At 42.7% G+C, this 14,112-nt stretch overlaps 1 protein-coding gene across 1 annotated transcript in view; it reads right to left on the reverse strand.

Moving 5' to 3' along the window:
* Positions 1-531: 531 nt before the first annotated feature.
* The window catches only part of QRFPR (pyroglutamylated RFamide peptide receptor), a 36,282-nt gene continuing 22,701 nt past the window's right edge, over positions 532-14,112 (reverse strand). The window contains exons 2-6 of the mRNA XM_033133505.1: positions 11,617-11,775; positions 8,969-9,030; positions 4,982-5,217; positions 3,179-3,276; positions 532-2,448 (exon numbers count right to left, since the gene is read on the reverse strand). Of these exons, the coding sequence (XP_032989396.1) occupies positions 2,108-2,448; positions 3,179-3,276; positions 4,982-5,217; positions 8,969-9,030; positions 11,617-11,775 (896 nt within the window). The 3' untranslated portion in view covers positions 532-2,107. The remainder of the gene's footprint in view (positions 2,449-3,178; positions 3,277-4,981; positions 5,218-8,968; positions 9,031-11,616; positions 11,776-14,112) is intronic.

Consider the following 14,112-nt stretch of genomic DNA (forward strand, 5'->3'; position numbering starts at 1 on the left):
CAGGACTCAGAGCTCTTTGGCTAATAGCAGGAGTTTCTCTGTAATGGATTGGACCAGAACTTCTCTTCCAAACTTTTATACCAGTGCAAAAGGATTATGTTTACAGGACAAGAAATGTGCTAACACTATTTTTTATTTCTGAAACAATGTTAGTACAATGTGAACCAAAAAAAAAAAAAAGAAGAAGAAAAGAAAAGAAAAGAAAAAAGAAAAAGAAAAAGCTTTCACAAGCTGCCTAGAAATTTTACAGTAAATATTTCAATTAGTATCTAATATCTCAATGTTTTGGATCAAGCTCCGCAATGATTAAGAATTTTTAAAAACTCTAATCTTGATAATTAAATGGTTAGTAACAGTGTTGATTCATCTGTTTCTCATTAACTCACATTTGGAGCATATACTCATATACACCAAATTTAGGAAGCTTCATATGGATATTTGCTGATTAAATAAGAATAACCAAAATCAATGAATCTGATTCATTTTTAATGGTTTAATGAGTTAATGATAATCATTGTTTTGCTACAGGTTAACTAGGCATAACAGGACAGGGTACATAAATAAGCCATAATGAGTCCATTTCAACACAAACCAAATCATCAGCTTTCCTCTCTCAACTTTGTTAATTTTCCTGTGTCGTATAGACATCTTTTTCCTAATACCACACACTGTTTCATCTCTTTTTTCTTCCTTGCTTACATTAACAAACATGTACAATGAAATGTCTGTATCTTGAAAGACCCCCATGTTCTGAGTTCTCTGGTCCCAAACCTTAAAGCTTTACAAATGAAATAACCTGAGCGTTCCTGAGCTCCCTTTTCTTTCTGGCCTGAAAACTGGAGATAGAAGAAACACTTTGGCCACAAGGCTGTGTCTGGACTTTGGGAATCTCAGATGTTGAAGGGGAAGCAACAGAGCCCTGGAATGCTGCCCACTGGCTCCAGGACACCGGGGGGTAAGAGGGGAAGACTGAGAAGTGAGGAGCTGCGTTGGAGGGAGATTTAGGTGAGTAGGAGTGGGGAGCTCTACTGCTCTTCCTGACCCATCTCTCGTGGGGGTCAGTGAAAGTTCATGGGCTCGGGATTGATGCTCTCATCTAACTGCACCTACCAGCCCTTTTACGTCCCCAAAAAGCTTTCATCCCACTAGTGAAAATGCAGAGCTTAAAAACGTAAATATTTGAGATAGATTGGTCTGTTTATGTCACTCAACCTATAAAGGAGGATCCCAGAATCTTTCTTCTTTTGAGTAGAGAAACCAGTTACAAAATAGGCCCACGCTGAAGGTTGGGCAGGGCTGAGGACAAATCTCAGAAAGGAAAACGGAACAGATGGAGAGATCTGAGACGTAAGGAGCTACGACAATGCTTTGGAACTCGAGGGGGCGTTGGAGTAAAAGCGCCTTCCTGCTCCTGGCTCACACGTTCTGGCAGTGACTTGTGGGTAGAGATGCCGCCCCACTTCCCACAGGAAGGAATGGAGGCTTAAAGAAGGTCGTGGTGGCCAGTGGTCACAGTGGCGGGCACAGCGGGCCTATGTGGGAACTGGAGCTCAAGCCTAGGCAGGCATCTGCCTCCAAATCCCACCCATCTGTCATTTCGCTGCTTCTGCATCTTCTTTGACTTTATAATCATTGGACAGACCTCATTTGCAAGAGAATTTATCACCAAGCTTCAGCAATGCACTAAAAACGATGTTACAGCATTCAACTATTAAACTTATTCAAGACAGACGATATAGTTTTTAACTTATTTCTCATCCAACTTAACAATACACAAAAAGCCACAGTACAATTGACTGGCTGGGGGAAAAAATAGCCAAAAACATCTGTTTCTGTACAAGGTTTTTTAAAACTCCACTTTTGTAAAGTACAAGGATGGTTCACTAATTTTTCAAAACTGTAATTTCATGTATAATGTCATGTTTTTATGGGAACTGATTTAAGATGCCTTCTTTTCCTCATTCTACAAATAAAAAGTCTTTGACCTTTCCTCAAAATCATTTTCTCTTCAGGTTAGGATCTGAATGGTATTAATTATGCAGAAATGTTATAATTAGCGCCCACAGCCTGAAGCGCGTCTTAGACATTCGGAATGAACGGGTAGCTGTCACTTGAGACGCTTCTTCTCCTCCGGCTGCTCACACAACCGGACTTCGATGTTGCCCTCACTGAACGCTTCTCCTCTGGTCTCCTCCACAGGGGTCTCTCTCCAGCAAAGCACTGCTTTCTTCTGCGTCATTGTCATTCCCGAGTTTCCACGTCTCCGGGCGGGAGAGAAGGTTTCTCTGACCACGCAGTAACAAACCGCAGATAAGAAGTTTTTTTTGAAGTTTTCATTCATAAAGGCATAAACAATGGGATTACAGATGGAATTGGAAAACCCAATTATTTGCACGATGGCAAAAATCATCTTGATTGTGACATCATCCTGTTCCTTTTCAAAATTGCCTGAAATGAAAAGACATGCTTGAGAATGGATATTTGTTTTGATGAGCATAAAATTAAATTTCTGTTTACCGTCAATCTTTACCAAACACACTTGGACAAGTGATTCAAGGTGAGAAAAATTCTCAAGATGATTTGGGGAGAGCCATTGATGTCTGAAGAAAAGTAACCTTGTGACGAGTCTTCCTTCTTAGAGAACCGAGGCTTACAGGCATAGCCCGGTGCCCTGCACATATCGGGACTCACTGCCTTTCAACTTGATTTCAGGCTTCATGGAAATGGGGAGCAGCAGCGACTCTGCAAATGTTCACTTGTGTTATAGAAACAGTAACCTGAGAACCACGTGACGCCTCAGATTATTAGAGAGAATTCACTGAGGGGCTGGGTGAAACGCTAAGCATCATTAAATTCAGGGGGTCCAATCCAGGGTTCAGTAGGGAACGCTCACAGGATGTCACTGCTGTCCCAATACTGAAACAACAAGGAGAACAGAGGCGGAGCATGGAAGAAGACTCAGAAGCTCGTCTTGATCTCCTGTAATTATTAAAGATTCAGTCAGCGTCGTACATAATTACCTACCACGGAATGACCTAGTGGTGTCAAAAACATGAAAGAAATCTACTAGTTGATATTTGATTACCCAAGTGAATCACGACAAATTTCAAGGGTTCAGTGTCCATTCTGGCAGGAAATAAACTAGAACTTCTGTCAAATGAGAATGACAGGCACTCACTGTATTCAATCATCATGTGAACGATGTGGAAAGGAGCCCAGCACACGGCGAACAGAGCCACCACTGTCACCATCATAATGACAGCTCGCTTCTTCTTCCTGGACGCACAAGGACACATTCATTGTGTTAATTAACTTCTCCTTGGCAAGTGTATCACACTGACGGCAAAGCTATTAAATAAAATTTGAGCCTAGACCTCTCAATCAAGATTTTTCAAACCTTGGTGAAGCTCGTGACAGTTAAACATGGGCTGTCCGTCATCTTTCCCCTCGTATTCCCGCATTATAAACATAATAAACATAATAAACATATTCCTCACATTATAAACACCCCGGTGACGTGTACTCATCGTGGGTCCAGCACTCTGCTGGGTGCTCGGCCTCACTCATGTCATTGATCCTCCCAACAAGCCGTTTGGCAAATGCAGAAGCTGAGGCACAGAGAAGGGGAAGTAACTGGCAAAGTCAGTTAGCTAGTGAGGGATTTAAGCTCATAAGGGCTAGACAGTCCTGCTCATTTTATATTGAAGAGCACGCATGCCTGTGATAAAAAACTATCAATATTTATGAGCTATGGGAAGCCCTATGTTTAAAGGATACAATTAAAATGGAATCCTTTACCGTGTCTCTAAATAACATGATTAACCAGGATTTCAAACTAGTTTTCTCCATTAGTCCTGTAAAGGACATTAACAGCTGTAAGGGATCTACACATTTGCATGGTGCTATACATATATAAAAGGTCATATTCATTATTCCTTATTTCAACCTGGTAGCCCTTTCTTCTGAGGAAGTAGGAGAGCCAAAGCAGCAGTAAGTTCCAAGGTGCTGTGCAGAGAACGGGGATGTCATTACACAAACTGGGCACTAGGGGTCGCTGCTCACTTGAAGAAATGATCAAATCTCATCAAACCACTCAGCTACTTCTTATCAGATTGTACTTTTGTTTTTAACGGTCACTCCAAATAGATTATGAAATAAACCATATGAACTACAAGTACCATAGCAGTAAATCGTGTTTTAAATTTTCTATTAATGAGTGTGATCAGAAAGCAAAGCCCTTAGTTGAAAATAAACTATATCAATCATTAATTATTCAAAGTGAACAACATGCTCTAGTTTCCAAAGGATTTTCCAGCATGTCAGCTCACGTAGGTAGCATCATCCTTGAGTGGGAGGAAGTAAGGACGGATGTTGCTATGCTCCCTGGTACATGCTGTAGGAGTAAGACTTCCCCACATCATGTGGCTGGTGAGGGGCAGGCAGGAGAGAGTCCACAGCTCTTCCTACCATATTGAAATGACATAACAGAGGATGCCACAAAAATGCATACACGTTTTAAGAAAGGAAAACTGTATTAAATTGTAATACCCAATATATACCGATAATAAAAGATGAATACAAGTCACGTTTGACTTCTGCAATTACAAGAGGAGCTCAGAGTGGTTACCATCAGCGTCCAGACACTTCTGATGACGGTGAACTGCTACTTGAGCAACATTGACCAAAGTGTCCACTTGTAGACATTTTTTTGGCACCCCCAGTACAGATGAAATCATAGCAATTTCTAAATTCCAAGTAAGTTTCTATCTGTAACGGTGGCTTCCCCCTTTGATTTGGGAGCTGGTGATCTCTCTTTCTTCCTGCCATACATAAAATCTCAAAAGTTGAAAGCAGCCCACACCCTACATGTGAATGATAAATGACATTTTGACTCACGCAGCGGTTCTGAGATCCCTGGTAACTGTCCCTTCCAAAGAATTACAAATATTTTGAACAGAGATAAATATCTCATTAAACCAACCTGGCTATTTTTGACATTTCTTTTCCATGAATGGTCCGAAGCACGGAGCTGTCCCCCACTCTCTTACTGATCCAGAGTTCATAACCGATTTTACTGTACAGGCTAAGCATCACCACCAGAGGCAAGAGGAAGAGAATTACAAGGATAAAGGTGGTGTAGATTTTCTGGTGTACAGGGCTGGCCCACTCTTCCAAGCAGCAGACGTGTTCTTTTTCATATAAGAAGTCATACTTGATCTTGAAAATAAGAATTATTCCGTTAGGAGAGCCGGTGTTTAGCATCACAGCACAGAGAGCAGCCGAGTGCTAGGGTAATGCAGTGTTTTTCAGATCCTTACATATTTACCAGGGGAACATCTCTCAAATGGTATCCAATTTTGATTGTGCTTTTGTTGTGAAGAGTGGTTTTTCCACTTCACTGCTTAAATTCTTAAGTGTTTTATACTTTCTTTTCTGTTTTAAATGGAATTGAGGTCCAAGGCCTGCTCACTTATGTTTCTCAACTTTTTACCCTCCAGTCCTAAGTTTTTAGTTGGGTGAAAGAGCACTTCAGTGACCAAAGTATTACAAAAACAGTATTTTGTACTTCGTGCCAACTAGTTTAATGTTACATTATTTTGCTTCCTCAATCGTTGCAACAGGTTTGACAAGGCATCAGACTTCTCCCAATGGCTAAGAACCAGTCTGTATTTTGCTATTTCAGATTGCAGTGATCAGGTCACTAGCAGAAATTTCAGAAAGGCAACCGGTAGCTTTTAAATTCTGAGATGAATGAGAAATTGGGATTCAAACTATTGCTAATCCACAAATATTCAGGCTCAATTATAAGTCTTACAGGTATATACAGAGAATGCCAAAAAAAAATGTATACACATTTTAAGAAAGGAAAACACTGTATTAAAGTTGTAATATTCAATATATACCAATAACAAAAGATGAATACAAGTCACGTTTGACTTCTGCAATTATAAGAGGGGCTCAAAGTGGTTACCGTCAGCGTACTTTCAATAGTTCCTTCCTTTCTTAAAATGTGTATACATTTTTTGGCACCCTCTGTGTATATTTTATATTTATTAATACTATTTCTAACAGACTCATGAGTTCAACTATATTATTAATAACAACATTAATAAAAAATAGCAAAAGCTAATAAGGGACAAACTAAACATTTAAAGTATATTCAAATGTCAGTTTTCTAGATTATAGAAATAAAAGTTAGAGAATCTATAAAAACTATTGTCATTTTAGTCACCCTATAGCTTTCCAGACGAAAAACATTTAGGTCTTAGACATATTTCTCCAATCCCAGCAGATTTTATCACCAATCTTCAATGCCAATTGAAGGGGTGGGGGAGCTTTTGGTATACTCACCAAAGGCAAGAAACTTCAAGTTCTGATCTAGGTGTTATTTACAGATACAACTAGAAATGAAAACACTCAGTGAATACAGACTCCCTGGAAACAGGATATTAAAATGAAATTCATTCTGACTCCATGCAGACAGAGCGTACCAGGGCCAACAACCATGGGGGGAGGGGGAGACACACAATGACACATCCTAAACCACAAGGCTGGACTGGCCATCTCCAAAGAGCTGCCGTTGTTCTGGGGACAAACAACAAAGACTCTCTGAGATCGCGCTCAGATGGTTTTATGAAACCCAGCTTCAGAACTCCTATTTCCAAACATACACTTCTCTTCAGTTCCCCTGCCTAAGAGAACGGCTGAGGTTGAAGCGTCGCGCTGGGTCCACAATCCCAGCTCTTCTCTCATAATCACCCTTCTCCCAACTCATACAAGTCCGAGTCTCACCCAACCCAAATCTTGGGAGACCTAAGAAAGACATGGTTCAAATTACCGACGCCAGTGGAACCACCTGATCCAGGTCCCATAAATCCAGACAGGGCTTTGTGCATTTCCCAATATTAAATCTATTTCTATTCAAAGTAGCTTGGCATTAGAAAAAAGATATTTTGACAGGTGTTGAGATGCTGTGAATTCACATTTTTCCTACAGTGTAGGGGCAGAAGTGATGACAATTTTAATTTAATCACCTCGTTGCTTCCACCCCGTGAAAATTGTCAAATAGATCACTCCTGAGCGAGAGCCCAGTGAGAGCAGAGCACAGAGGACATGGGTGGAGATGACGAAGTCAGTGGTGCTTTGTTTCACCCAGGAGGGAAATGCAGTCGTGGGTCACACTGAAACGCACCGTCGCTAACAGATTCGGAACAAGGAGGGAGCCGTGGATGCCTCTAAATACATGGATTTGATTTGGAAAATGATCTCATACTTTTTCCTGACAGAAAACAAATCTGATTTGGCTGATCTGACAGTGAGGACTAGCCTAGCCAATTAGCTTATATGCATTTTCTACAAACTAAATGAGTTATGTACTGAAAATATATTTAGAGCACATGATAAAATAATTCTATTTTTAAAAAGTAGACAAATCTTGTGTTGTATGGGCCCGAATTGGACTGCACACGGAAACAGGGTTGGGTCATTTCTAAAAGGGCCCCCCCCCCCCGCCCGTATGCGTGGGCTTCCTGCTGGAGGAAAGCGCAGCCTTGAAGGAAGGAGCTGGTCACCAAGAGGTGTGTACAGGGGTGGAAGGGTCGTTACGAGCAGATGGCTAGAGAAGGGGCAGCAGGCGGAACCGTGGTGCTGGTATCTTTGAAACCACCCATGAAGTAAAGAATCAGTCACCAGCCAAAGTCACACACAGAGGACACCGAGACCAGAGGACACCTGCCCCATCCTCTCCCTCTCCCCACCAGCTCCCACGGAGCCAGAGGCAGCCAGCTGGATGGGGACAGGGAAAGAGAAACAGAGTGAGGAAGCCGAGGAGAAAGGGGTCACACCCCCCTCCAGACGGCTGGATTCCAGACCTAAGAACGGCTCGAGCTGGGAGATGGAGACATTTGAAACTGACTAAGAATGCAGACTTAGGTGACCGACACAGGACTGGACATTTCCATAACGGAACTAACACTGTTCTTGGGACTGGAAGTACCAGAGGAGTTTACTTATCTGAATGACTGGAAGAGTTACGTTATATGGTCCCACTCAAGGCTTTCCCCGTGGCGTCTCATCAGAGGGCTGGGAAGTCCTCAGACGGCATTTTTATAGGTAGCAAGGGAAGGAATAAAAGTGCCAGCTGTGCTCACCTATGGAGTCCAGCTCCTTCAACACACCAGGGACATCAGGAACTAAGCCACTTTTTAAATGTCCCCTTGCCTGAGGGCTCGTCTGGTATCCTGGCCAATGGACAAGGCCCAGCAGAGTCCCACGTTTGCCTATGTCGATTTGCAGAGGTACGAGAGGATACACAGTTTAGAAAGTGTATGTGTGCAGCCTGCACTGTCTGAGCCGAGCCCCTGTGAAGGACGCGTGACAGTTCATCCCACTGGACGCACTGGGCCACTGAAGAGCAGCACAGTACCCCTCACGGTGACTATCCAGGCAATGCTGGGCCACCTGACAAAGGATGGGGGACGAGAGAGGGGATAAGATGATGCCCTCACATGTTTCTAATTCCATCTGTGACATGTCGCTGAATGGGAGCCAGGTAAGAAAGGACTTAGGCAAGAGCATCAACTGATAAATAAACACTCAATTACAGATTTTTTTTCATGTGACTTGAAAGAAAAACTTGGAGCAACCACTGGGCTTTTACAATGTATCGAGACGCTGGCGAACGCTAGGAAAGCCATGTTCAGCGGGCAGGAAAATGTACAAAGGGACCCCGGTAAACTGTATTTTAATCATTAAAGTCTTCCCAATAGAAGATCAAGAACATACTAGATAAAACAGAAGGGAAAAAAATCTGAAAACAAATCATTTGATTCCACTTGAAAAACCTCCAATGATATAACAGAAATCATACAAATTTGCTGCTTTCCTCTTGCAGGTAGGGGAAAAAAATAATCGACGGGATGTGAAGACATTGCTATATTGTAATTATCAATCCCAGCCCCAAATGTACCTCAAGTCGTTGCACGTGCCACATGGGGGATCCTACGATGACTGCCACCAGCCAGACCACACCTGTGAAGTGGTAACATCATCAGAATATGACTGAGCTCAGCAAATACGTCCCGCTTAATTCTCTAACCATCAGGCTGCTTATATGCAGTGCACCCAGCCTCCTCCACCCTGGGGCAGTGTAGTGGTCTCCGCGTGTGTTCTCGTCTCCACCCTCTCACTGCCCTCAAAATTGCTGCTGTAATGTCTTCCCAAAACATGTTCCAAACATTTAAAACTCTTTAATAATGTTCCATTGCCTAGAAGATAAAATCCAACTTCCTACCATGGTCCCTGAGGCTCTCTACAAGCTCATTTGCTCTCTCTCCCACCTTATATTTCAGTCTAAGTTCTTCACACCGAGTCCTCTGCTGAGGACCTGACAGAGTTGGTTTCAGTGCCCACATCCCAGAGTACTTTGTGCAGCCCCATGCCTCCAGGCTGATACCCTGCTTTGGCACCCTATCCCCAGGGTCCACTTGTGGCCTCCTTTTCCAGGATTTGACACAGAAGTCACCATCTCCAGGAGAGCTTTGAAAGCTTTCCAGGTAAAACTGACCACCTGAATTTTCCCAGGAAAATTCCTGGCCCTCAGTAGGTGCTTGATCAGCAAAAATGGATGAGTAATTTGAACAAGATATAGATCACCCTCTGAAATTTCTTCTTAAAATTGAAAGTACATTTGTTTCAACCATCATAATATAGGCATTAATTTTTCACTTACAAAACAAATACAACATCAGAAACCAGAGAGTCTGTTGAGTGAATTGCTCTAGTGATGCGTCCGTAGCAAGGAACAAAAGAGAATTCTAACAGCCTAGGACGAGGCCAGAACCAAGAGCCCCAACATTGATTTTGAGGGGAAAAAAATCCCAGCTCAAACTCGGCTTGTTTTTTCTGTACTGAGTGTATTGAGAAAACAGTGTATTGCCTTCGGTTTCAAGGAACTGAGATTCACTTAAGCCGTAATTGGGGTTTATTATAAAGTAACACATGAACTGGCACTGCCTATAGAAAGTGTTTATGACTCGGTGATCCAAGATAATTCTGAGGCTCACAAATGTCCCTGTCTCCATTGCCATGGATATCTACTCTAGTCCAATGATTATCTTACTGTGTTCTCTTCTGTTCAATCACTTGTCCAGTCTTTAGTAGAAGTTCTGGAGGAGCTGAGCCGAATTGGCTTAGCTCATTGCCAGTTCTGTGAGTCCACTGCCTGTTCAAGGATAAAAGTGCTACCATTGGGTGAACATTACTGCTGGGAACTGTGACCACCTCTGGGCAAGAAAGGCTAGCGGCTCTTGCTGGCTGGGGACCAGGGGCAGGCAGTCTCCGCTGGAAGGAGGTTCACAGTGTGACAGCTTCAGGGAGACATTAGACGACCACGCACAGAGCCCCACGAAGATGTCTACTTGATTTAAAAACCTGCCTGTCTCCTATGACTTTTTGGAGTACATACTGCCTTGGTTGTCTATTCTCAACTTTGCTTTCAGATCTGGAGACTCCCTCTGCTTTTCTTCCTTTTTTTTTTTTTAAAAAAAAATTCCTTTCCTTCAAGTATTCCTTTCCTCACCCTCCTTCCATAATCACCTGCTTGTTTTCAGCTTTCAACTGATGGTGGAAGGTCAATTATTAAAAGCCAAGAGGTCTTTGAATTCTCTACAGGAAGGATGTGACATAAATTTGAAACTAACTAAAACTGACCATGTCCTCTCAACTAGTTTATCTATGCATTTCAAACTATTTTAAATGAGTTTGGCATTGTAAAGCTTTTGGGAGTTTGTTCTGTCATTCTACGAACCCATGCTGGCTACATTCTTACAGCAGAAAGAAATGTTTCCTCATTGCTCTCAAGTGAGAGGTTAGTAAAACGTGTTCTCTTTGATTATTGCATTAGTTGCTTCCTACACCTCTGATTATTTGGCTGCAATACATTCAAACCACGGTGAGGCACATTAAAGTTTTTAAATGGCTCGATTATAAATATCAAATGGAGAAACTGTTCCGTTTTGCCGTGCCGGGCCTTAGGACACTGCTTCAAGTTTACCACTTATCACGAGGTACTTGCTCCTCAGGACCGATTCCAGCAGCGGAGGATTCCGGAATGCCTGAAGCCAAATTGTGAAGAGGATGGGACGTGCCTCTGTCAGGCATCTCGGCACCAGTGTGCTCGCGGGCCCTGAGGCCTCCTGCCATCGTGGACTCACCCTCAAGGGCCCCCTCCATTCTCCATTCTTCTAAGAACACCTTTCCTGTGGGTCCCCTAACAAGGGCACCTTGGATTAAAGGTCTCTTACCTAATAAATGTCACTGTGGCGGTGCCACCGACGGGCTACCTTAGATCAGCTGAAATTCGTGCTTAAAAGCTTAAGACGTAAACTGAAGAAGTCAGTCTGAAATGAGAGCTCTTCGGTGCTAAAGTAGGCCTAAAGGAGAGATGGGCTGAGGGTGGCGGGGAAATGGGAGGAGGACCGAACCCTTTAAATCACACCCAGCACCCACTAGACCAGAAGCTACTTCCCCGAGTGTATAAATGAGCTTCACTTGGCACGAATTCTCTCTGCTCTGCCCTGAAGAACGGCATTCACCCTCCCGCGGGCACATCCTCACCCAGCACCGTGAAAGCCCTCCGGGTGGTGTACTGCCACTTCATTTTGAAAGGATGCACGAGTCCCTGGTGCCTTTCCACAGCAATGCAGGTCATAGTGAGGATTTCGGTCACAATGGCAGTAGACTGGACAAATGGCACCATCTTGCAAATGAAGGGACCTGCAGTGAGGAAACAGGACAACTTAAGCATCCAAAATAAGAATTTCTTTATGTCTCTTTGTAATTATTGCAGTTAATTCTGAGTTCAAAAGTTTTATGTCTTTAAATACATTTAGACACAAAATAATTGAGAAAAGTTGCACTGGCTGATATTTTCTCTCCGAGTGGATTCTGAGTTCCTGAATTACATATAATTATGTATAATAGGACAACGAGAGGACAAGTAAGCATCTGACCATTGATAATAGGCAGAAAACAAAACCAATGTGACCATTGATTGAGAAAAAGCAAAGTCAGTGTGAACACGTCTCCTGGGATCTAAACTAACAGGGTAATCTTTTAATTCTTCCTTTCTTCTTGATTCCCTGTCAAATGATAACAAAGGAGTCATTCTCATCCGAGGCACCCACATTTCTTCTTTTATCTTTTATTCTCCTTGGACTTCCTGTCCAAGACTTGACGTCTGGATTACACCATACCACTCTGAACCAATTTTAGGTTCTTTAATACAGAGGTGTCAAGCTGGTGGCCCCTGGGCAAGATGTGGTCTGCAGACATGCCTCGTGTGGTGACCGTCATATTTTTTTATCTGAACATCACTGCCAGTATTTTACAATGTTTATATTCTCTGACTTGCGCCTTCACCATCTGTATGAACATTTGTGAGCTGTTATGACATGTCTGCTCTAGAATCCAACCTCCTCACTGCCACCGAATTACTTGATCTGAACTATGAGAGAATCATTAGCTCCGGGAATATGAAAAGTTGGCAGAGGCCTCAGAGGTCATATAGTCCAAGCTGTCACCAAAACAGAAATCCTCCCTTCACCTTCTCTCACAATTGCTCCACCAATCTCTGCAGACGAGGCTCCCTTCTGGCATGCTCCCACCTCGGGCCTTTGCGTGGCTTTTCCTTCTGCTTGGAATGGTCTTCCCCAAGTAACCCCCTCCCCTCCCCTCTGAAATCTCTCACAGATGTCACTTCTCAACAAGGCCAACTTACACAGTGTCCCCACACCTACGAGAATATAAATATTCCAAGAGCAAGGATTTTTGTTGTCTTCCCTGAGGTACCCCACGCATTTGCAGTGGCACACAGAAGGCGCTCAATAGTCATTTAATTGGAGGGAATGAGTGACTAGGAGGCTCTTAACCTCTAAAAGTGCCTCCATGCAACTCTGAGAGGCTGTCACTGGAAACAGTGCTTTTCAATACTTCCACCCACTTCCTCTAGCTTTCCTTTCAGTTTCAGAACCGATCAACCACCTTTTCCAAACAGCAGCTCTTCAGGTACGTGAAAGCAGCTTTCATGTTCCTCACTGCTACGTCTTTTCCAGTTGCCCCAGCGGCCTCTCACTGGACACGATGCAGTGCGAACCCGTCACACTTAGGATGTGGTCTGGCGGACGCAGGCCTTAGAGGACTGTGTTGTCTGCTGGGGTCTGAACACCCTCTTCTGTGACTGTAACTTACATCAGTATTTTGTAGTAGACGTTTCAAATGGTTGATACCATTGAACTTGAAATCAACTTGAAATGAACTGGGTCCATTTAATGGAAAAATTCTGTGACTAAGGGGAAAAAAAAACGTACCTAGATATCACTCCAGATAGTGTCTTTCCGATCCTTCTTGGAAGCCCCAAATGGCAACTCAAGAGCCAGTCACACCCACTGCCATCCTCTGTTCTAGTTCCCCCAAACCCAATCCCGCTCAGAGTCAAGGCCCTTTCTAGTCCAGCAAGATAGTTCAGATACTAAGTGTAGGGTTTTGCTTTCAATACTAATATACAGAGGGTGCCCAAAAAAAGTATACACATTTTAAGAAATACTTAAATATATACTCAATATATACCAAAAACAAAAGATGAATACAAGTCACGTTTGACTTCTACATTTACAAGAGGGTCTCAAAGTGGTTACCATCAGCATCCAGATACTTCTCATTACGGCGAACTACTGCTTCAGCAACGTTGACCAAAGTGTCCACTTGTATACATTTATTTGGCATCCCCGGTATTTCACTGTTTGAATATTGATCATACCGTGAATGAATTAGCTTACCTCAGGATGTGATACTTAAATAAATAAATACGTGAATAAATTATTCATCTGGGTAGTTCTCCTTTTCCTTGAAAATTTGATCAGAATTTCTTCTGTTCTTTCAACCAAATTGTTTATATATTTTTCAAAAAACGTTGCACAGGCCAAGGTTAAAGGAACACCAGAAAAAAACTTTCCATGAAATGGACATGGATCCATTATCAACACATTTTAGGCATAACTATCCAAACACATAAGAATGATTATCGTTTGCTCAGTGCAGCGTTGTCCATCCTTA

Source organism: Rhinolophus ferrumequinum, chromosome 18 (assembly GCF_004115265.2).
Source record: "Rhinolophus ferrumequinum isolate MPI-CBG mRhiFer1 chromosome 18, mRhiFer1_v1.p, whole genome shotgun sequence".
Lineage (NCBI taxonomy): Eukaryota > Metazoa > Chordata > Mammalia > Chiroptera > Rhinolophidae > Rhinolophus > Rhinolophus ferrumequinum.